Genomic DNA, 24636 nt, shown 5'->3' with positions numbered 1-24636 from the left:
TTTCCCACAAAGCCCATGCAGTCTGACCACCCCTCTGCTTCTCAGCCCCATCCCCCGCCTCACTCTCTGTGCTCCGGGCCTTCCGCCTGCCTTTCCTTGTCTCAAACACCCCCCAGTCTCTTTCCTGGCTGGAGGATCTGCACTTGCTGCTTCCTCACCCCAGAAGCCATTTCCTGGTTCTTCTCATCCCTCAGTTCTCAGTCCTCATGTCACCTCCTCAGGGAGGCCCTCCCTGATACCGGCCCCCCTTCTTTCTCTGCCTCATCACTGCGTTCATTTCCATCTTTGCACTCAGCATACTTTGGTGTGACATACTTATTTGTTGGCTGTTCATTTTTGATCTCTGCCACTAAACGTTACGCTTTCCCAGGAAGGCAGGGTGGGGCTCTGCCTGACTGAGTCCCCTGAGGCCCTTCCGGTGCCCAATACGCAGTAGGTTCTCACTCACTGAATGAAAATCACTGCTGCCTCCATATCCACCACAAAGTCAGCTCCAGCCCACACACAGCCTGGGCCATAGCCCCCTCAGCCTCCCTGGGATTACGGCTCAGAGAGGGGCAGTGACTTGCCTGAGGTCACCCAGCAGGCCAGTGGTAATGCCAAGACTCAAACCCAGGCCCTCTGTCTTCAAGTTCTTGATCCACTCTCCCAGTTTTCAAACTTTCTTTAGCCACTAAATTCTTCTTGTAAACCAGTAGTTCTTAACCAGGGGTGATTTTACCCCCCAGGGGACTTTTGGCTGTCCCTTGGGGACATTTTTTGGTTGTCATAACTGTGGGGGACATGCCACTAAGATCTAATAGGTAGAGGCCAGGGATGCTGATAAACATCCTACAGTGCACAGGGCAGTCCCTCAGAACAAAAAACCCTCTGGCCCAAAATATCAATAATGCTGAGGCTGAAAAACTCTGTTCTAGACCAAAGGGCAGTGGAAAGCCAGGCAAGCTGTTCTGGGGAAGCAGCAGCCCCTGGGGAAGCTCCATGGAGCCCCAGAAACTGAGGAGTGGTGTGGAGACCCCTGCTCCATACCTCAGCTGCCCTGCTTTGCCAGGAGGACCAAGGAGCCTTCCTGGCCATGTCTCTGACCCAGTCAGAATCTGATCTCCCTCCATACCTGACCCACACCACTTCACACCAGGCACCTCTCTGACTCACAGTTCTGTCCTCTCAGGTCGGCATCCCCCTCAGCCTGCAGGACTGTGTCTGACTCGGCTCTGTGCACCCTGAGGACCCTAACACAGGCCTGGCTGATGGCTCACATTAGTGAAAGTCTGTTGGTGGGAATGTATCAGGCAGGGATAATAAGCTTCATGGGATGTGTCTGCTTTTCTGGTGGGCCTGCCCCCGGGGACTTGAGCTGAACCAGACCTCCTGGCAGGCTCATGAGTCACTTACCCGAGTGGGAGAGGATATGAGCCTTCAGCTTGTCTGGCCGGTTGAACTCCTTACTGCAGCCTGTGTGTGTCCTAGAACCCAAAGCCACTGGTCAGGGGGTGCTCACCAAGCTCAGGACCCTCTTGCTGGCCCCTCTGCCAGCCCTAGGCATGGGGGAGCCCCTTGTCCACTCGAAGGGCTGGGCGAGGAAGCAGGGTGGGGAGTGGAGCAGGCAGGCAGGGCCCAGGAAAGGAAAAAAGGGACAAGGGCCTCCAGCTCTCAGACCTGACATCTCTCTGTCCCGGGGCGGGGGGTGGGGGGGGAACCCGTCCCCTCCCACCCAGGCCAGTCTCCACTCACGAGAAGGGGCATTTGTACTTCTTGAATGGCTCATGAATCAACATGTGTCTCTTCAGTTTGTCCTTGCGGTTGAATGCGGACTCACACACCGAGCATTTGTAGGGCTTTTCACCTGCAGGAGACACAGATGGGGATGAGGGTCTCGTGAGAGAGAGTCTAGACAGGGGCCACAGGGAGCTCCCTCTAGAGGACAGTAGCTCCTCTCGGAAGGTGGCCCGGGAGAAAACAGCCTCTCGCCTTCCTCACAACTTTGTTCTGCCAAGGAGAAGAGGGGGCTATTTTAGATGGGGTGGTCAGGTAAGGAGAACAATGAGGAGGCCAGTGTGGCTGGAATGGGGGTGGGGATACGAGGCAGAAGATGAGGCCAGCAGGGCAGCCGGGCCCAACAGCGAGGGCCTGGAAGGCCAAGGAAGGACTTTGGAGTTTACCCTGAGTCAGATAAGAAGCCACCAGAGGGGCTGAGCAGAGGAGGGACAGGATCTGACTTAAGAGTTTCGCAGGCTCCCTCCGGCTGCGTGCAGAGGACAGACTGAGCGGGTGAGGGCGGAGGCAGGATGGACGTGCAAGAAATGGGATGTGGTCAAGCACTGGCCATGTTGGGAAAGCAGAATCAGGGGCCCTGGCCAGGGGACCAGCTGTGGGGTGTGAGAGGAAGGGAAGAGTCAACGATGAGCCTAAGGCGTGGGCCGGATGACAGGGTGGGTGGCCATGGCATTTACTGAAACAGGGTTCACCACGAGAAAGGGGGAATTACACCTTAACTAATTGAACCCTTGCAACAAACCATGAGGTAACTACTGTCATTACCCCCATTTTATAGATGAGAAGACTGAAGTTCATAGGTCGACACGTAGCGGTTGGGGGCGCTAAGATTCCAGCCCAGCAGCATGATCCAGAGCCCACTTGGGTCTCCCCAGATCACCCCGCTGCAGAACCCACTGTGGGGGGAGCTCTGACCTGAGAGGGGTCAGGGGTCACAATGTCTTTTGGCAAAAGGCTGTTACTGGGCTGTTTGGATTTCCTGCCATTATTCCTCTCTATTCTCCCTCTGGAACGAATAAAGTACTTTCAGAAAATGCCAGCCCCCAGCAATTAAGGAAATTCTGGTCCTTATAATGGAATGCTCTCTGGAGTCCTTAAAAAGATTACAGTCAATTTGTGTTTTCTGATCTGGAAAGATGTCTCGGACATATTGCTAGAAGGAAAAGAAAGCTGTGGAACAGCTTAACACAGTCCCGTTTTTGTTAGAAAAAAATACAATGCCTATGGTCCAAAAAAGCCCCAGCCATATGTGTTTGTATATACACAGAATATGCAAGGAGAAAGGTGGAGGAGGGTACACACCAAACTCCCTCAGTAGCAATTAGGATTTGTAGGAGGAATTTACCTGTTTTTTTGTGTGTGTGTGTGTGAGGAAGATTGGCCCTAAGCTAACATCTGTTGTCAATCTTCCTCTTTTTGCTTCAGGAAGATTGTCACTGAGCTAACATCTGTGCCAATATTCCTCTATTTTGCATATGGGATGCTGCCACAGCATGGCTTGATGAGCGGTATGTAGGTCCTCACACAGGATCTGAACCGGCAAACCCTGGGCTGCTGAAGTAGAGTGCACAAACTTAACCACTATGCCACTGGGCTGGCCTGGAATTTACCATTTTATTATATGTATTTCTATACTGCTTCCATTTTTACAACATGCATCTATTACTTTTTTGTTTTTTGGAAGATTAGCCCTGAGCTAACTGCTGCCAATCCTCCTCTTTTTGCTGAGGAAGACTGGCCCTGAGCTAACATGCATGCCCATCTTCCTCTACTTTATATGTGGGGCACCTACCACAGCATGGCCTGTCAAGTGGTGCCATGTCCGCACCCGGGATCCAAACCAGTGAACCCCAGGCTGCCAAAGCGGAATGTGCGCACTTAACCACTGTGCCACCAGGCTGGCCCCATCTATTACTTTTGAATAATAATAGAATTTTTAAAAAAATAGAGTAATTTGGTAATATCTATCAAAATTACCAATATATCTACTTTTATTTCTTCTTTTACTGGGCAAAATATTTATAATATAAAATTTACCATTATAACCACCTTTAAGTGTACAATTCAATGGCATTAAGTATATCTCCACTGTTGTGCAACCATCACCACCATCCCTTCCAGAACGTTTTCAACATCCCAAACTGAAACTCAGTACCGCACACACATTTTAACCTCGCACTGCCACTGCTAGGAATATACACTGCAGATAGACTGCAAAAAGCTTGCCAAGGGACCCACACAGCATTGTGTATACAAAGTAACAGCTGAAAAATAATTTAAGTGACCATCCACAGGGAACTGGTTAAATAAAAGATAGTAAACACAGCAGAATACTACGCAGCTGAGAAAAAGGAGGTGCTATTGGGGAACATCTTCAAGGTACATTGATAGGTGAAGAAAAAAAGGTGCATAATGGGATTATAGTAGGTGCTTATTTGTGTAAAAGTAAATAAGTGTTTTGCATAGTAAGATAATACTAGGATGACCCCGGCTAGATCACTAACAGCTACTACCTTTGGGAAGAAGTAGGAATATTTTTCAAACTGCAAACTGTGAGTCACAACCTGTTGGTGATTATTTTAACAACCAAAATTGAACAGAATAGGAAACGTTTCTTTGCGAAACTTTCGTTTCAATATATTCTATGTGTATATATGTGTTTCCTGAATTGCAATATAAAATGTGTTTTTTTACCATAGGTCACAGTTAAAAAAAAAAAAACAAAATTGAAAAACATTGAGATTATTCATCTTGAGGTGAGAGGAGGGTTTACTTTCATTATAAATGATTTGAATTATCAAGGACTTTCTCCTCAGGTTTCCTCAATCTTTGGATCCTTTTCAATGAAAAAGAAAACCAAAATTTTTAACTAATAAAGAAAACATTTTTGGGCCAGCCCCATGGTGTAGGGGTTAAGTTGGGCGTATTCTGCTTTGGCGGCCTGGGTTCACAAGTTCAGATCCCAGGTGCAGACCTATACCACTCTTCAGCCACATTGTGGCAGTGATCCACATATAAAGCAGAGGAAGGTTGGCACAGATGTTGGCTCAGGGCAGGGCTAATCTTCCTCAGGAAAAGAAAAAAATTTTAAAGATCAAAAACAAAATGTCACTGTATCTCAAATGGAGAACCAAGGAGAGGGGATTTTGTCCAGGTTTGGGTGGGAATGTTGCATTGAGAACAGTGCCCCCACCCCCAGAGGCTCAGAACGGTCTGAGGGGGCTGACTCTCAGGGGACAGAGCCAAGAGTCCCCCATCAGCCTCTACGGGCTCATCTCTGCTCTAGTGTCGGTGGGAACCTCTCGTTCACTTGAGAGGGCAGGTGGGAAGGGGGCCAGGGAGGAGGTGGGAGGGGGATGGAGAAGGGGGGGGCAGCGGGGGGGGGGAGAGAAGGGGGCTGAAGGGGGACGGGAGGGAGAACAGAGAGGGGATTCGGGGGAGGGGGAGAAGGGGAGGCAGGAGTGGGTGGGGGGCAGGGTGCCCACCTGAGTGGATGTGAGCATGCAGTTTGAGGTAGTGCTCCCGCCGGAAGAACTTCTTGCACACCTGGCACTTGAACCTGCCCCCGCTGCCATGGGTGGGCAAGTGACGTCGCAGGTAGCGTTCGCAAGGAAACACCTGTAGAAGAGAGGAGTCAGCTTCAGGTCTGACTCACCAGCCCTCACCACCTTCCGAGCTCAAGGGGCGCCTCATTTCCAGCCCTTATAGAAACACCTTCCTTTCTGCCCACCAGGGGTCAGGCCCCTAATGTCAGGTTCAGCCCTGAGACCCTCACAGTTCCCTCTACTTACCCATAAGCCCAGTCAAAACATGCCTGTTCTGAGCTTCTACCTAGGCTGTTTTTTCTACCCAAAGGGCCTTTCTGTTTGAGTCTGACAAACTCCTACTCATCCTTTAAGACCCAACTCAGGTGTCACTACTTCCATGAAGCCCTCCCTGACTCCACAATGCCATGCCAAGTAAGGCAAATTCCACCCTTGAATGTCCACCTGCATTTTTAAAATCAGCCTTTAACCCACTGAATCACAGCCCTTCGCATATCCGGGATCTCTGAGAGGACAGAGAGGGGCTTTCCTTCCCCAACACAGGCCCTGAGTCCAATGACTGACAAGTAAGGAACGAATGAAAAAATGACTGACTGAATAACCAAATGTCTCCTTCCTGCCCAGTTACACGAAGGGCATTCATTCATTTTTTTCACCCATTTGGTATAGAGCAGCGGCAAGGACACAGACCCAACTGCCCCACTACTTATTAGTGCCACCATTTCCTAGCTGAGTGACCTTTCTGTGCCTTGCTTTCCCCATCTGTAAAATGGGGATAGTAATACTATGCCTACCTCCTAGGGTTAAATGAGTCAATTCAGGTAAAATGCTCAGAACAGCATCTGGCACACGGTTCTTGCTTAACCGATGATAACTTTTATCTGGACCACAAATTCCAAAGCTCAAAATTAGCCTCTATACTTAGAAACATCTACAAGGAGGCCGAAGTGAAACCAGGGCTGTCCTGGAAAATCTGCTGTGTAAGGTTGTACGAAAATGAGTGAGACAGAGAAACAAGTTACACACAGGAGGGGGATGCAATCGGCACAACCCAGACTTCGGGAAACTCCACAGGACCAACAGCCCAGTCTCTTCAACAAATAAATTGAAAGAAAGAACAAAAGCAGCACTGGTGGGGGGACCTGTAGATTAACAGAAACTTTGGTTGTATCCACCAATTGCAACATATGGACCTGATTCAAACAAACTTTACAAAAATTACGATGTCTCTAAGACAACTGGAACATGCCTGAATATTTGATGATATTAAGGGACAGGCTTGAGCGAGGGCTTCCAGAGTCATGGACAAGAAGAACCAATAATAACAAGGGTAATAACACATCAGGAAGCTGAAGGACGCTGTTCAGACGCTGGGCCTGGGCCAGCAGCAGCCCTGGGACGGCCCACAGGCGTCTGCCGGTAAGGAGGGCCAGGCAGAGCTCTTCTTTTCAAAGATGAGGCATAGTCTGTGGAGGCAAGCCCTGCCTCTGCCTGCACTACCGAGGTGGGAGGGGAGAAGGAGACGGTGCCACGTTCGCTCCACCACCTCTTGCCCCTGTCGTCGGCCCTGGCAGGAAAGGGCGGCGGGACCCACCTTTTGGCAGTGCGGGCAGGGGAAGTTGTGAGTGGCGGTCTGTAGGTGGTGCTCCAAGGCCTCAGGCGTGGAATATTTGTTGACGCATTTGACACACCTGAATGGGAAGGAGCAGGAAAAGTAAGAGTAGTGTGAGGGGCCTGGACACGCCCAGCAGGTGCAGGAACCAGCCCTCCCCTCCCCTAGGGGCGACATTTGGAGGCAAAATCTTACATTTAATTCATTCTGAATTAGTCCACTCTTCTCGTGTGCCACTGCCTCCACCTAGTCCACGCTGCCATTGTCTCTCGCTTGGACATGTGCAGTAGCCTCTCACTGGCCTCCTTGCCCTCCCCCACCCCAACCCCCTGTAGTCCACTGTCCATGGGGGAGGCAGCAGGAGCCTTTAAAAATCAAAATCAGACTTTGTCACATCCTCACTTAAAAGTCCCCACCTCGGCCTACAAGGCCCTACTGGCCTGACCCACTCCCACCTCTCAGACTTCATCTTTCTCCATGGCCTGCCTCACTCACTCTGCTCCTGCCACCCGGGCCTCCTTGAGGTACCTCTAACACACCAAGCTCAATCCCACCTCAGGGCATTTGCACTTGCTGTTTCTATGATCTGGAACACTCTTCCCTAAGTCCTTCACTAGGCACCAACTTCTCCTTCTTCACATCTCAGTTCAAATGTCACCTCCCTGATGACCCTGTCTCAAGGTGCCCCCCACTGCCTACCCCCAGCCACGCCCTAAGATGTCACCCAGCTTTATTTTCTTCTTAGCACTTAGAATCTGAATTATTTTATTTATTTGCTTACTTGACTATTATCTGTCTCCTCCACCAGCAAGTGGGCTCTGGAGGCAAGAACAATATCTATCCTGTTCATAGCCTACTCTGAGTACCAGTGACAATCTATTACACAACAGACAAGGATCCAGGCCTGGCTCCTTCCCATCTCTGACCTCAGTTTCCTCATCCACAAAATGGGGTGGGAATCCCAAATGGACTTGTCCCTCGTTCATTCTTAAGACTGTCACAGGAGTCGAAGGGCACAACTGTGCCAAACAGCTCACAGACATCACTGTGGCTCACATGCCTTCAAAATAGCCATTTCAGACCACAAGCCACTCTGAAGAAAAGACCCCACCGTCTCCCTATCACGAAAACATTTGCCACAAATGGATCCGTTTACAACACAGTCCCAGTGTGGAATGCTGCAGGAAGGTAGGGAATTCCTGCCAAAAACAGAAGCATGAGCCCTGCCACCTGTACACCAGGGCCACTGTGGGAAACCAGCAGGCAGCCTGCACCTGTGGCGAACCCAGGGGACCTCCTCAGACCACACACTGAAAACCACAGGCTAAACGCCTCCAGATGGCGAGAAAGAAAGGGGAGGCGGGGGAGCAGGAGAGCTACCAGGAGGGTAGAGACCTTGCAAGCTGGTGGGAGAGAGGGGCCAGGAATCGCACAGGCTTTGGAGGCAAGGAGACTAGCTTTATGTGGGAGGCAGTTTAGCAATAACTATTAAAATTAAAACTCTCTGCCAGAAATACCACCCTAACTAAGTCATCTAAGGTAACAACCCCAGCAATGGGCAAACCCATGTCATGTGCCTCTTGATATAATGTGCTGAGAGGGACATGGAGTCACTTTGTGATATTTCTGCCAAAAGTACTGATCCTGGACCTAACCTGACGTCAAATCAGACAAACCCAAACCAAGGACATTCCACAAAATCACTGGCCTATCTTCTTCAAAAACATCAAGGTCACGAAAGACAAAGACAGAAGAAGGAACTGTTCCAGCCTAAAGGAGAAAAAAGACACGACAACTGAATGCAACGTGCGATCCTGGGTTGGGTCTGGGCCAGAAAAAAACATTTTTCTGTCTACAAAGGATGTTATTGGAACAATTGGAAATTTTGGAATAAGGTCTGTAGATTACAATAACAGAATTGTACTGAATTAGCTTCCTGATTTTGATAACCACACTGTGCTCATATAAGAGGTTATCCTTGTGTTTAGAAAATACACACTAAAGAGAAAGAGAAAAAGCATTATGTCTGCAAGTTATTCTCAAATAGCTCAGAATATGATAAGGCAAATGTGGTAAAAAGTTAACATGGGAAATTTGGGTGAAGGGTATATGTGGGAATTGTTTGTACTATTCTTACAACTTTTCTGGAAGTCTGAAATTATGTCAAAATAAGTTACAAAAGACTACATCCTGGGGCCAGCCCAGTGGCGTAGTAGGTAAGTTCCCATGCTCTGCTTCAGTGGCCTGGGGTTCGCAGGTTTGGATCCCAGGCACAAACCTACATACTGTTCCTCAAGCCATGCTGTGGCAGCAACCCACATACAAAATAGATGAAGACTGGCACAGATGTTAGCTCAGTGGCATCCTTTCTCAAGCAAAAAGAGGAAAAGTGGCAACAGATGTTAGCTTAGGGTCAATCTTCCTCACCAAGAAGAATTAAAAAAAAAAAGAACACTTCCTGAAAGCGATTGCCTGTGGGATGGGGAAGTGGGTCAGGGTGGACAGAGAATTCCTTTTCACTCTATGCCCTTTGGCAGTTTTCAAATATTGCATATAACAATTATTTTTTGAAGTGAGTAACTAATCATTTTAAAACTCCCCTTTGATTTTATCTGCAAAATCAGTCCTAGGAACTTATTTACAAACGAGCAAAGATGTATGTCCAAAGTTGCTCCCTGTAGCGAAGTGTGCAATAATGACAAACTGGAAATAACCCAACTGTCCCGCAATAAGGGACAAGTTAAATAAATTACAGCATGTCCACATGCAAGGGGATACAAAGCAGCTGTTCACAAGGAAGAGGCAGAGTGATGTCCACATCACATGGAGTGAGCTGTTCCATTAGTCTCGCCCCTCTAAGTTACAATCAAACGGATATTCATTCACCAACAGAGGATTCCCTACAAAGCACAATAGGATGTCTGAGAGATCCACACAGCCATACATCTGAAGGTGGAGGTACTGGATCCCCTGGAAGCAGTGGGAGGAGGTGAGTGGATCCCCTTCCCCTCCCCGGCAGCAGTGATCTAGGTCACAGGTCCTCAGGCAGCAGCAGGTGCGTGACTGTAAGAGGAGGTTGGGGAGCAGGCAGGCCTGTGCATGAATGCTTTCGCTTTCAGAGAGAACGGGAGCCTGGCCCACAGGAATGCTCCACACTGAGTGACGGGGCTCAGCCACTGCACCAAGTGCAGCAGCCCAGGTGAACCACCCCGAGCACAAAGCACGCCCATGGGTGCGCAAAAGCCCCCCCCGCCAGTGCACACCAGCTTGGCAGTGTGCCAGTGGCTGGGGACCAGCCAAGGCAGCGAATCCACATCATAGTGCCTATGCATATGTGACCTGCCAAGCAACTGTGGCCAGCAGGCAAACGGAGATGAGCCCTATCCACAGAACTTCCAGCAGACGCGGTGGGTTCAGAAACATACCTCCTGCCCCCACCCCCAAGTGGTGGCAGGTGGAATCTGTGATCTGATACTACCACTACGCACTGGCAAGGGCCACTTCATCAAACACCATGAAGAACTTCATTAACACTCCAGAGCAGAAGCAAAATGACAAGTCTCCAGAAACTGATCCTGAGCTCACCAAAATTTACAATCTAAGTGACAGAGAATTCAAAAAAGTTGTTATAAAGAAACTCAACGAGTTACAAGAAAAATCAGAAAGACAGTTCCATCAACTCAGGAATAAAATTAGTGAGCAGAAGGAATTCTTCACAAAAGAGATTGAGACTCTTAAAAAAACAAACAGAAATTCTGGAGATGAAGAACACAATGAATGAGATAAAAAAAAAAACAATCTAGAAACCTTAAAAAACAGAGCTGAGGGGCCAGCCCAGTGGAGTAGTGGTTAAGTTTGTGCACTCCGCTTCAGTGGCCCAGGGTTTACCAGTTTGGATCCTGGGCACAGACCTGCATACTGCTTGTCAAGCCATGCTGTGGTGGCATCCCACATAGAAGAACTAGAAGGACTGACAACTAGGATATACAACTATGTACTGGAGCTTTGGGGAGAAAAAAAGAGAAAGAAAAAGGGGAAGACTGGCAACAGACATTAGCTCAGGGCCAATCTTCCTCACCAAAAAAACTAAACAAAACAAAAAACAGAGCTGATGTCATAGAGGACAGAATTAGTAATTTAGAGGACAGAAGTACAGAAATGTTTCAGATGGAGGAGGAGAGAGAATTAAGACTTAATCAAGTCTCGTTATAAAATCTTTAAAAAAAAAAAGCCCACCCTGTGGCCGAGTGGTTAAGTTCACGTGCTCTGCTTTGGCAGCCCAGGGTTTCACTGGTTCAGATCCTGGACGCAGACATGGCACCACTCATCAGGCCATGCTGAGGCAGCAGCCCACATGTCACAACTAGAAGGACCTACAACTAAAATATACAACTAGGTACTTGGGGGTTTTGGGGAGAAAAAGGAAAAAATAAAATCTTTTAAAAAAAGAGAAAAGACAAAAAAAATGAAGAAATTCTTTGAGAAAAATCTGACTCAATCAGGAAATGCAGCATAAGGACTGTTGGTATTCCAGAGGGAGAAGGGAGGGAGAAAGGAGCAGAGAGCTTATTCAAAGAAATAATAGCTGAGAACTTCCCAAACCTGGGGAAAGAACTGGACTGAAGTGTCTGAAGACAACAGAACTCCTAATTACATGAAAGCAAAAAGACCTTCTCCAAGGCATGCAATAGCAAAGCTGGCAAAAGTCAATAACAAAGAAAAAATATTAAGGGCAGCAAGGCAGAAGAAAATAATCCACACAGGAACCCCTATCAGGTTTTCAGCAGATTTCTCAGCAAAAACCTTACAAGCAGGGCCAGCCCCGTGGATGAGTGGTTAGGTTTGCATGCTCTGCTTCGGTGGCCTGGGGATTCTCAGTTCAGATCCTGGGCGTGGACCTAGGACTGCTCATTATGCTATGCTGAGGCAGCATCCCACATGTCACAACTAGAAAGACCCACAACTAAAATATACAACTAGGGCCAGCCCTGTGGCCAAGTGGTTAAGTCCATGCAATCCACTTCCACAGCCCAGGGTTTTGCTGGTTCGGATCCTGGGCATGGACACGGCACCACTCATCAAGCCATGCTGAGGTGGCATCCCACATGCCACAACTAGAAGGACCCACAAATAAAATGAAAAATAAAAAGTAAATAAAAATAAATCATTAAAAAAAAAAAGAAATCTTACAGGCTAGGAGAGATTGAAATGAAATATTCAAAATACTGAAAGACAAAAACTTCCTACCAAGAATACTCTATCCAGCAAAACTATCCTTCAGATATGAGGGAGAAATAAAAACTTTCCCAGATAAACAAAAGCTGAGGGAGTTCATCGCCACTAGCCCTCCCTCACAAGAAATGATTAACGATGCCCTCATACCTGAAACAAAAAGGCAAAGGTTTGCAAAGCCTTGAGCAAGGAGATAAACAGACAGACAAAATCAGGAAATTACAGGTATCTATGAAAACAAGTTAGCAAACATTCAATTACAACATCAAAGATAAAGGGAAGGAAAGCATCAAAAATAATTATAGGGGCCGGCCCCGTGGCCGAGTGGTTAAGTTCATGTGCTCCGTTGCAAGCGGCCCAGTGTTTCATTGGTTCGAATCCTGGGCATGCACATGGCACTGCTCATCAAACCACGCTGAGGCTCCATCCCACATGCCACAACTAGAAGGACCCAGAATGAAGAATATACAACTATGTACCAGGGGGCTTTGGGGAGAAAAAGGGAAAAAAATTAAAAATCTTTAAAAAAAAATAAAATAATTATCAACACAACATTTAAATCACAAACTCACAACACAAAATGGAATAATTTGTGACAACAATAACTTAGATGGGGAAGAGGAAGGGATGGAACCTGTTTAGGCTAATGGAGATAACAGGCTATCAGAAAACGGACTATATCATCTACAAGATCTTTTATACAAACCTCACGGTAACCACTAAATGAAAAATCAGAGCAGAGACACAAATCATAAATAAAGAGAAAACTGAGAAAACCATCACAGAAAACCACCAAACAGAAATGGCAGTGAGAAATACAAGCAGAGAGAAACAAAGGAAATATAGAACAACCAGAAACAAGAGATAAAATGGCAATATTAAGCCCTCATATATCAATAATCAATCTAAATGTAAATGGATGGAATTCTCCAATCAAAAGACACAGAGTAGCTGGATGGATTGAAAAACAAGACCCAACAATATGCTGCCTCTAGGAAAACACATCTCAGCTCTAAAGACAAAGGCTCAGAGTGAAGGGATGGAGGACAAATACAAGCAAATGGCAAACAAAAGAAAGCAGGTGTTGACATACTTATATCAGACAAAGTAGACTTCCAGATAAAACAGGCAATGAGAGGCAAAGAGGGGCAGTCTATAATGATAAAAGGGACACTCCACCAAGAGGATATAACACTTATGAATATATATGCACTTAACACAGGAGCACCAAAGTATATAAGGTAACTATTGACAGACCTAAAGGGAGAAATTAACAGCAACATAATAATAGTAGGGGACCTCAACACCTGACTTACATCAATGGATAGATCATCCAGACAGAAAGTCAACAAGGAAACAGTGGAGTTAAATGAAAAACTAGACCAGATGGACTTAACAGATATATAGAGAACACTCTATCCAAAAACAGCAGAATATACACTCTTATCAAGTGCACACGGAACATTCTCAAAGACAGACCATAAGTTGGGAAACAAGGCAAACTTCAATAAATTTAAGAAGATTGAAATCATATCAAGCATCTTTTCCAACCACAATGCTATGAAACTAGAAATCAACTACAAGAAAAATCTGCGAAAGTCACAAATATGTGGAGGTTAAACAACATGCTACTGAACAACCACTGGATCAACAAAGATATCAAAGGAGAAATCAAAAAATACCTGGGGGCAAATGAAAATGAAAGCACATCATACCAACTCTTATGGGATGCAGCAAAAGTGGTTCCACGAGGGAAATGCATAGCAATATAGGCCCACCTCAACAAACAAGAAAAATGTAAAACAAGTAATCTTGAACTACACTCAACAGAACTAGAAAAAGAAGAACAAAGCTCAAAGTCAGCAGAAGGAGGGAAATAATAAAATCAGAGCAGAAATAAATGAAATAGAGACCAAAAAAAACCAACAACAAAACAGTTGAAGGGATCAATGAAACTAAGAGCTGGTTCTTTGAAAAGATAAACAAAATTGACAAACCCTTAGCCAGATTCACTAAGAAAAAAAGAAAGAAGCCTCAAATAAATAAAATTAGAAATGAAAGAGGAGAAATTACAATGTATATCATAGAAATACAAAGGGTTATAAGAGAATACTATGAAAAACTATATGCCAACAAATCGGATAACCTAGAAGAAATGGATAAATTCTTAGACTCATACAGTTTCCCAAAACTGAATCCAGAAGAAATAGAGAATCTGAATAGACCAATCACAAGTAAAGAGATTGAAACAGTAATCAAAAACCTCCCAAAAAGCAAAAGTCCAGGACCAGATGGCTTCTCTGAAGAATTCTACCAAACATTCAAAGATTTAATACCTATCCTTCTCAAACTATTCCAAAACATTGAAGAAGACAGAACGTTTCCTAACTCATTCTATGAAGCCAACATCACCCTGATACCAAAACTAGACAAGGACAACACAAAAAAGGAAAATTACAGGCCAGTATCGCTGATGAACATAGATGCAAAAATCCCCAATAAAATATTGCCAAACCAAAGACAGCAATACATTAAAAGGATCATACACCATGATCAAATGGGATTTACACCAGGGATGCAGGGATTGCTCAACACATAATATACCACATTAACAAAATGAGGAATAAAAAACACAGGATCATCTCAATAGATACAGAGAAAGCATTTGACAAGATCCAAAACCCATTTATGATAAAAACTCTCAATAAAATTGGTATAGAAGGAAAGTACCTCAACAAATAAAGGCCATATATGACATACCCACAGCCAACATCATACTCAAAGAGGAAAAACTGAAAGTCATCCCTCTGAGAACAGGAACAAGACAAGGGTGCCCACTCTCACCACTCTTATTCAATACAGTACTGGAGGTTTTGGACAGAGCTTAGGCAAGAAAAAGAAATAAAAGGTATCCAAATTGGAAATAAGACGTGAAACTCTCACTTAAAAGTAGAAAGTAGACCATTATCTTACACCATACACAAAAATTAACTCAAAATGGATTAAAGACTTGAATGTAACACCTGAAACCATAAAACTCTTAAAAGAAAATATAGGCAGTATACACTTTGACATCAATCTTAGCAGTATCTTTTCAAATACTATGTCCACTCAGGCATGGGAAACAAAAGAAACAAATAAATGGGACTACATCAGACTAAAAAGCTTCTGCAAGGCAAAGAAAACCATGAACAAAACAAAAAGACAACCCACCAACTGGGAGAAAATATTTGCAAAGCATACATTCGACAAGGGGTTAATCTCCAAAATATATAAAGAACTCATACATGTCAACAACAAAAAAACAAACAACCTGATCAAAAAATGAGCAGAGGATATGAACAGACATTTTTCCAAATAAGATATATAGATCACCAATAGGTACAAGAAAAGATGTTCAACATCACTAATCATTAGGGAAATGCAAATCAAAACTACAATGAGCTATCACCTTACACCTGTCAGAATGGCTATAATTACCAAGACCGAAAACAGCAAATTTTCGAGAGGATATGGAGAAAAGGGAACCCTCATCCACTGCTGGTGGGAATGCAAACTGGCACAGCCACTATGGAAAACAGTATGGAGATTTCTCAAAAAATTAAAAATAGAAATACCATATGACCCAGCTACCCCACTACTGCATATTTATCTAAAGAACTTGAAATCAACAAGTCAAAGAGACTTATGCACCCCTATGTTCAGTGCAGCACTATTCACAATAGCCAGATGTGGAAAAAACCCAAGTGCCCATAGACTGATGAATGGATAGAGAAGATGTGCTATATATATATACAACGGAATACTACTCAGCCATAAAAAAGACAAAATTTTCCCATTTGTAACAACATGGATCTAATAATAATACCTTGAGGGTATTATGTTAAGTGAAATAAGCCAGACAAAGACAAACACCATTTGATTTCACTCATATGTGGAAGATAAACAAACACAAGGAGAGGGGTCCTGTCGGCCCAGTGGCGCAGCGGTTAAGTGCGCACGTTCTGCTTTGACAGCCCAGGGTTCGCTGGTTCAGATCCCAGGTGCGGACACGGCACTGCTTGGCAAGCCAAGCTGTGGTAGGCGCCCCACGTATAAAGTGGAGGAAGATAGTCATGGATGTTAGCTCAGGGCCAGTCTTCCTCAGCAAAAAGAGGAGGATTGGCAGATTTTAGCTCAGGGCTGATCTTCCTCAAAACAACAACAACAAAAACAAAAAACAAAAAAAACCCCACAAGGACAAAGAGAACAGATTAGTGGTTACCAGAGGGGAAGAGGGTTGGGGTGGGCATAAGGGGTAAAGGGGCACATATATATGGTGACTGACAAATAATAATATACATGTGAAATTTCACAATGTTATAAACCATTATGACCTCAATAAAATAACTGAAAAAAGAATTTCCATAGGGATAAATTTTTGCAAAATTTATACAGTAGTCCTCCCTTATCTGCAGTTTTGCTTTCAGCGGTTTCAGTTACCTGCAGTCAACCATGGTCTGAAAATATTAAATGGAAAATTCCAGAAATAAACAACTCATAAGTTTTAAAAGGAAGAGGCAGGTCTGTGCTGAGATGCAAAGATATTCATATCATAGTTTTAAGTGCAACAGTTTTAAGCACCAAGCACACAGAGCAATCCTACTAAGTTTCAGTCTGTTTTCACAAGTTGTGTAACAGGAAAACGGTGTGATGAATTGTCACCAAATTCAGTGACTGTGTTTGGGATGATCTGACTCAAATATAGCCTGTGACATTTATGTCTATAGCCATATCTATCAACATGTGCATTACAGATATATACCAAAAGACAGGTTCCAAGAGGTTAATAGGGGTTATCTCGGGTGGCAGGGTTTTGTTTTTTGGTTTTGTGTGGGTCTTTTAAAAATCCTTTTCTCTGCACTGAATGTGGATGACTTTCGTAATTAGAAAAAAAATCAATAAATCTTATTTTAAGTGGAAAAAGTAAATATATAGCATATATATAGGGACAGGCATGAAATTCCCTTGAGGGGTTTGGGGAGGCACCACAGGCAGGTCAAGGCAATGTGGCCCAAAGGGAGCAGAGCAGCCAGACTGACGGGGCCTGGCCCCCTGGAAATGAGATGAAAGCACCACACCCGTTCCAATGTTATCCTGAGAAACTCTCACCTTGTTTAAGCCACTATTATTTTGGGTCTCTGTTGCAAGCAGCCAAACTTACATCTAAATTATACAAATAATAAAAATTGGAAGAATAATACTTATTGAGCATCTATTATGTTCCAGGCACCATGTCTAAGTGCCTTATACTCGTCTTAAATGACCCTTATAAATAATCCAATAGGGTAGACACTATCATATCCCCATTTCACAGATGAAGAGAACTTATCATCACCTGGGACACCATTCCACCCTGAGGCCATCCAGATGGTGGCCACCTCCTCACACCTTGCTTTTGGGCCAGCAGCTCCAACAGCTACGAAGGGTCACTGGCACTTTAACCTTGGCAAGAGAACCTGGGAGAAGTTACTCACTGCAGGCACAGGCCCATCAGTGTTGGGCTCAGCTCTCAGCTTGCAAACTCCAAGAGCAGAGCTGAGGCCTCCAAGGTCCTAGAGCAGACTCTGAATCCCAGCTCTGCACTGACGTCGTTACTCTGGTGGGCAGGTCCTTCTCCTCTCTGAGCCTCAGTGTCTTCATCTTCAAAATGGGGAGAACACCGGTGCTATGGACTAAACCCTGTTCCCCCAAAAGCCGTAAGTAGAAGCTCTGACCCTCAGTGTGATGGTATTTGGAGATGGGGCCTTTGGGAGGTGATACGGTTTAGATGAGATCAGGAGGGTGGGGTCCTCACAATGAGACTAGTGCCCTGATAAGAACAGACCAGAGAGAGTGCCCCCTCTCATAGCAGCCCGAGCGACTAGTACAACTGACCTCCCAGGACTGCAGGGATCAATGTCCCTAAGTCACAGAGTGGCCCCTAGGAGGTACTCGCTTACGTTTACTTGGCATCTCACTCCAGAGAGCCATGCAGCCCCAGGAACTCACAGGCAATCCAGATTGGAAGGGCAAAAGCAAAAGAAAATGCCCTCTGAGTAAAAACAGGAATTATTCATCATTACCCAGAAATCTCCATCCCTTGGCTGGTCAAAGCTTCGCTTGGGTTTCCTGCCTCTCTGGCCCCATCTCCCAATCTCCCCCAGGGCCAGCTGCCCTACACCCTGCCAACTTCTCAAAGCTCTCGTGATTCCTACAATGCCCTCATGCTCTGGCCCCACATTCTCCCACAGGCCCCATCCATTTCTACTCTACACAGCAGTCATTCTAAACCACTGGCTATTTTATTTTACACCTCTACACTTGCTGTTCCACCTGCTGGGAATGTACTCCACCCTATCCATTGTGTCCCTAGCAAACTCCTACTCATCCTTCAAAACCCAGTTCAGATATCATTGCTCCTAGGACACCTTCCCTGCCTTACCTCCCACTGTGGTACTTTTAAACCTTATATACATATCTATGATAGCATTTTATCACAGTATATGGTAAGAATATTTACACACTAGTCTCCCTAATCAGCCCATGCATTCTAAACTCAAGGTCTGTATTTATCTCTGAACCCCAGAAGGCTCATCCAGGGGGGCCCTGTTAACAGAGGTCATCAGCCAAGTCCCTGCAGGTACAAGTTTGTACAGAGAAGCAAAAGCCATTTTACCATGAAAATATTCACTAATGAACTGAAAGGAGTCCCAAGACAAACGGCCCTCCTTGTGTTTTCACTAACATCTATCCCTACGTACTCGGTGCTGGGCTATGTGAGGCAGCTGCTCCCGGACCACACAGGGCAGATGCACAGCATCTGCACAGAATGACTGCAGGCCAAAGATGCGGGATTTCACAGAGTCATGCAAATGAGGTTGGATATCTGCAGACAACATCATCCACAAAGGAGAGCCTGGAAGAGCGACCGGAGAACAATTGAGGAAGAGAAATTCGACAAGGATGATCACAGGGTCAATGGCTCCAAAGAGAACGATTTGAAGATCCAAGGATTAAGAGCACGTGGCAGAATTGAGGGAGGCCTTCATCATTTCTGCCAAAGGCACCCTCTTTATGCAAGAGAAGACTAAAGGGATGTGGACTGTCAGAAAAAAGCACCCCAAATAAAATCTACACTTGATTCATTCCTTGTTCCTTCTAAGGCTCAGCATATAGCTTCAACTTAACCTAAAGTTTATAGATTATAAAAACAAATCTTATTTTTATGATTTTTGCTTTTAAATACGTGCATGTTCATTTTTTTTGCATTCTAAGAATCAGTGTGCGATTCCAACTGTAACCTAAATTTTGTAGATCATCAGAGAAAACAATATTTTCCTTTTTTTTTTTTAAGGATTGGCACCTGGGCTAACAACTGTTGCCAATCTTCTTTTTTTTTTTCTGCTTTATTTCCCAAACCCCCACCCCCCCACCCCCCCCCCACCCCCGCCCGCCCAGTACATAGTTGTATATCTTAGTTGCAGGTCCTTCTAGTTGTGGGATGTGGGACGCCGCCTCAACGTGACCTGACGAGCGGTGCCATGTCCGTGCCCAGGATCCAAACCCTGGGCCGCCGCTGCAGAGCGTGTGAACTTAACCACTCGGCCACAGAGCCGGCCCCGAAAACAATATTTTCATAACACCTTTAGTTTAGAAAAAAATCAAATCTATTTTGCACTATGAATGAGAAAAGATTGGTTTCCCTTTCTTAGGATTTTTCTTTTAGGATAAATGTCTGCCAAGTGGAAGGATGATATAAGGGCCAACATCTTTATCTCCATCAGTGCCAAGGCCAAGAACCCACTCTTCCAGGTTGGACTGTAGCCAGGAGCCTCAGTTTCCCCTGGGAGGTGTCTCAGTGGTCCTGAGCGGTCAGAACCACCAGAGCTGCACACCCCGGGGCTCCCTGCCGAGGGAGGGAGACGGGAGGGCACGCACTTGTAGACAGCACTGTCCTTCTTGGGGCTGTGCTGCGGCAGGAGGCTGTGGGAGTACTGATGCACGCCGAGGTCGTACAGTGACGGGAAGTCCTTGCCGCAGAGGTGGCAGCGGTAGCTCAGCTCCTCCTGGTGGCTCTTGATGTGCTCCAGAAAGGTGTCGAGCTTCGGGAACGTCTGGGCACAGCTCTTGACCACACACTTGTACACCTGGAGGGAAGATGTGGGGCAGGTGAGGGGAGGCAGGAGAGCCGCCTCCACTGCCACCCCCACCCCGTGGCATCACCTGCTATGGACAACCTGACAGCTGTTCCCCCGCTCCCCTGAAGCTGGAGCCCTGGTTTTATTTTGATTAGAGGGTCCTCTCCACTCAGCCAGTCACAGTGGCCTCATGACCCTTCCCTCAGGTTATGGGTGGCCTGGATATACTTACAAAATTACCCAAACCTAGAAATACAGTAAAAAGATGGCATTGTGTCCTTCCGCTGTCATTCCAGAGCCGTGGCCCTCCAGCCTGAGCATGTACCACAATAACAGACTGCTGGGCGCCACTCTCGGAGCACCGGATTCAGCAGGTCTGGGTGGCCTGAATACCACGTGCATCCTAACAAGTGCTCAGGTGATGGTGAAGCTGCTAGTCCAGGGACCTCCCTTTGAGAGCTGCTGTCTAACAAGCCTGCCTAGGATCAGCTCACTCTCTGAGGGATGTGACCTGTTTTGACTATTTACTATTGATGAGGATCCAGACTCTAAAGTTAACTATTATTAACTATAGAAAACTGAGGGGACTGGCCCCATGGCCGAGTGGTTAAGTTCACGCGCTCTGCTTTGGTGGCCCGGGGTTCGCCGGTAAGGGTCCTCGGTGCAGACCTAGCACTGCTCATCAAGCCATGCTGATATGGCGTCCCACACAGAAGAACTAGAAGGACCTACAATTAGGATATACAACTGTGTACTGGGGCTTTGGGGAGAAAAAAAAAAAGAGGAAGATTGGCAACAGATGTTAGCTCAGGGCCAATCTTTCTCACCAAAAAACCCCAAAATCCAAGAAAACATGTTACAGCTTCCTCTTTAAAAAAAGAAAACAGGGGGCCAGCCCCATGGCCGAGTGGTTAAGTTCACGCACTCTGCTTTGGTGGCCCAGGGTTTCACCGGTTCGAATCCTGGGCACGGACATGGCACCGCTCATCAGGCCATGCTGAGGCGGCATCCCACATGCCACAACTAGAAGGACCCACAACTAAAAATACACAACTATGTCCAGGGGGCTTTGGGGAGAAAAAGGAGAAATAAAATCTTTAAAAAGAAAACTGATTGATGTAAACGATTTTTGTCAGGTAGAAAGGATAACCCCAAAGGTCAGGGGTTGTGTTGCCCTGTAGGACATTAACCAGATTTGTATCTAACTAGGCAATCTTATTTCAGTATCCCTTTTTTTCACTGACACAGTTATATATAGGTATAAATATCAGCATCTCATATCCTCTTTTGAACTGGCTTTGTCATCCTTCTAATTCCCTCATTAATGAGTTATATAAAATTCTGACTCGTGTTCACTACGTTATTTGTATGAGAATTATGCTTTTAACATTTTGAAAATTATACTTTGACAAGTGATACACACTCCTGGTTGCTTACAACTACACGTTCCTTCTTCCTAAGAAAGTGAACTCTGATTTGCTCAGGGCAGCAATGTGCCCAGTTAAAACACCTTATCCTCCGGGCTCCCTTGCATCTAGTGTCAGCCATGTGACTCCTTTCTTGCCAAGGATATATAGGTAGTAGTCTTTAGGGAAGGCATCACTCCCAGAACAAAAAGGCAAAAGCTTCCTAGGAGAAAATCCCTCTCTTTTTTGCATTTGTCCTGACTGGAATAAAGATGTGATGGCTGGAGATAGAGCAGCCATCCTGCAACCTTGGGAGCCACAGGCAAAGGATGGCAGAACAGAAAGCTAGAAGAAGCCTGAGTCCATGATGACATATCTGACCTGCTATAAAAGCCCCACACTGCCCCTTTTTGGACTAGTGTGATTTGAAAGACATAAAACCCTAACTAACAAGCCAGATTCTTATTATTTGCAGCATAATAACATACTCCTAAATGATAGAGCACATGCACCAGCTCTGACCAATGGGAGATCCATGGAGGGCTTCTGGGAAAGGTTTGCTTGCTCCTAAAAAAGACACAGAAAAGATAAGCTCTTTTTGCTCATGGATAATACTATGTTTAGACTGCTGCCTATAAAGAGTGACCACCATCCCAGGCCCACAGGGAGCCATCAACAGAGGACAAGGCCACACCCTCAGGTGATGAATCCAAGAGCTGGAAAGACACAGGGTCCTTGATGCTGGGCTGAGTCAATTGACCGAGCTGCCCTGTCTTGAGTTTTCTTGTTACATGAGATGACAAACTTCCTAACTGTTAAGCCAGTTTGAGTCGAAGTTTTCTGTGATTTATCCCAACGACATCCAAACTTAAGTCCATCAACCCCCCTGCTAGGAATCTATCATAAGGAAAAAGTCAGAGACGTGGACAAAGATTCAACTACAATGATGCGTACCATGGTTTTGTTTATAATAGCAAAACTCAAGAAATAACCTAAATGTTCAACAGTAGGGAATTTTTTTAAAAAGGCAGCTATTAAAAAGTATGTTTCTTAAAAAATAGCAACATGAGGGTTCTCGTCAAGATGGCGCTGTGAGCAGACGTTGAACTTGCCTCCTCCCACAAACACAACCAGGTTACAACAATTTTAGGAAGAATCACCCTGGATTGAAAACTGAAAACTGGATAAAAAGAACCCCCACGACAAGGGACAGTCCTGACGAAAGCAGAAGAGGCAGTAACTCTGGCCGTAGAGGAAAAAGGCCACCTTTGGGAGCAGCAGAGCTTCTCAGCTGGCCAGGCGGGAGCCAACCTAAGGTACGAGCCCTCCCTGGAGGAGTGAGGTCCGGAGCAGGGGCAATACCGCTATAACCATCCTTCGGACTCAGCCCAACTGAGAGGGGGGTCTTACTGTCTGGCTTTGCTGGCTATTAACTGCAGCGAGGACACCCCAGAAAAGCTATCGGCCGAAAGCTGAAAAGATCCGGGTCTTAAAGGGCCCACGCACAAACTCACTCACTGCAGCAACCTAAAATCACCAGAGAGAAGGCTGACTGTCCTTTGGTGAAACGAGACTCACCTGGTGGGCTCTGGGGGCATCTTGGTGAGAGAAGGATCCTCTCTGGAGACTGAGACATTGGTGGGGACCCTTGTTCTGAGCTGGTCCAGGCGTGCTGATATGGACACAGGTGGGGGCCATTGAGGTGCATCCCTTGGGCTGTTAGCCCAGGGGTCTGCCACACCCACTAGAGCACAGATTTAATCCAGTTCAACCAGGGCAGGCAACCTGCCCTAGGGACTGGCCCCACCTAACAGCAAGCCCTCAGGCTACTTTTCAGCCTGCATTGACTGAGTGCCTTGATCCTCTACAGGCAGGCAAAGGTGTCTGCCTCTGTGGGGCAGGGCTTGTGTGAGGACCTGGTGAACTGTGGCGGGCATTGGGGCAGAGGAGGGGGCCTCTGCAGTGTGGCAGTAGGGTACGCTCCATGGGGTTCAGAAGTGTGCACGGATCAGGACCGTGCTGACAGTGTATGTGGTCCAGAGCGGGGTGAGGCTTAGCAGCAGCAGAAGACTTCCATTTCACAAATAGCCATAAAAAGAATCAGCCCCACCTTCCAAAGCCTGAAACAACTGAGTGCCTCCAAGCCAAGGGCTAGCCCTACTCAGCTGCACTCCTAAGAGAACTGACATCAGCCTTGTTGGCCTCAGGCCTATCACAACTGTACGCCCCTGAGCCTAGCAACCAGCTACACTGGGTACCAACCCAATTAAGAGGACAATTGCAATAAGAGTGTGCTAATAGGCGGGACCAAGATGGCGGAGTGAGTGGTCTTCTTTGTCTCTCCCCCATTGAATCTGCAATTAATTAGACATTCACTGATCAACAAAGGATATCCAGATAGCATCTCAAGACGCCTAAGAGTCTCATGCTACTATACATCGGAAGGCAGATGGACTTCCCCGTGGGAGGAGGTGGAAATAGGTGAAAACTCTCCGAACCCCGACCCCCAACCCCAAGACAGCCTAGTTCCTGCAGGAGGCTCTCTTCCAGTGGACTCCCCCATAGCATCGCCAGACACCAAGGGCGGGAGTGTGCACTCACCAGCAGAGCGACAGTGGAAACAGGTGACAACAGCCCTACTCAAGCCTCCCATGATTACACCTAAGCCCAGGGGGAATCCCCACGGTCCCGCACCCACCAGCAGGGAAGGCCTCTGCTCGCCATTAGCAGGGACGCCAGCCCAGAATCCAGAACAAAGGGAAGCTCCCAGCGGGTGGATTCCCTGGCACTGCACCAGACCACTAGCTGCTGCTGGGCTCATGGTGTCCGGCACACGGGTTGGTGCAGGGGGTACCCAGACTTCCCGTGGATGCGCTTGGGACTGGGTGGAGCTCCAACACGTGGCT

General features: G+C 46.3%; 1 protein-coding gene across 6 annotated transcripts in view; it reads right to left on the bottom strand.

Moving 5' to 3' along the window:
• ZNF341 (zinc finger protein 341) overlaps positions 1-24636 on the bottom strand; it is a 58334-nt gene that overhangs the window by 4519 nt on the left and 29179 nt on the right. For all 6 annotated transcript variants that reach the window (XM_023626377.2, XM_070247320.1, XM_070247317.1 and 3 more), the window contains 5 exons: positions 20125-20333; positions 6916-7012; positions 5262-5394; positions 1735-1846; positions 1396-1466 (listed from right to left, as the gene is read on the bottom strand). In XM_023626377.2, the coding sequence (XP_023482145.1) occupies positions 1396-1466; positions 1735-1846; positions 5262-5394; positions 6916-7012; positions 20125-20333 (622 nt within the window). The remainder of the gene's footprint in view (positions 1-1395; positions 1467-1734; positions 1847-5261; positions 5395-6915; positions 7013-20124; positions 20334-24636) is intronic.

This window comes from Equus caballus, chromosome 22 (assembly GCF_041296265.1).
Source record: "Equus caballus isolate H_3958 breed thoroughbred chromosome 22, TB-T2T, whole genome shotgun sequence".
Taxonomy (NCBI): Eukaryota; Metazoa; Chordata; class Mammalia; order Perissodactyla; family Equidae; genus Equus; species Equus caballus.
This window is presented reverse-complemented; position numbering and strand designations above follow the sequence as displayed.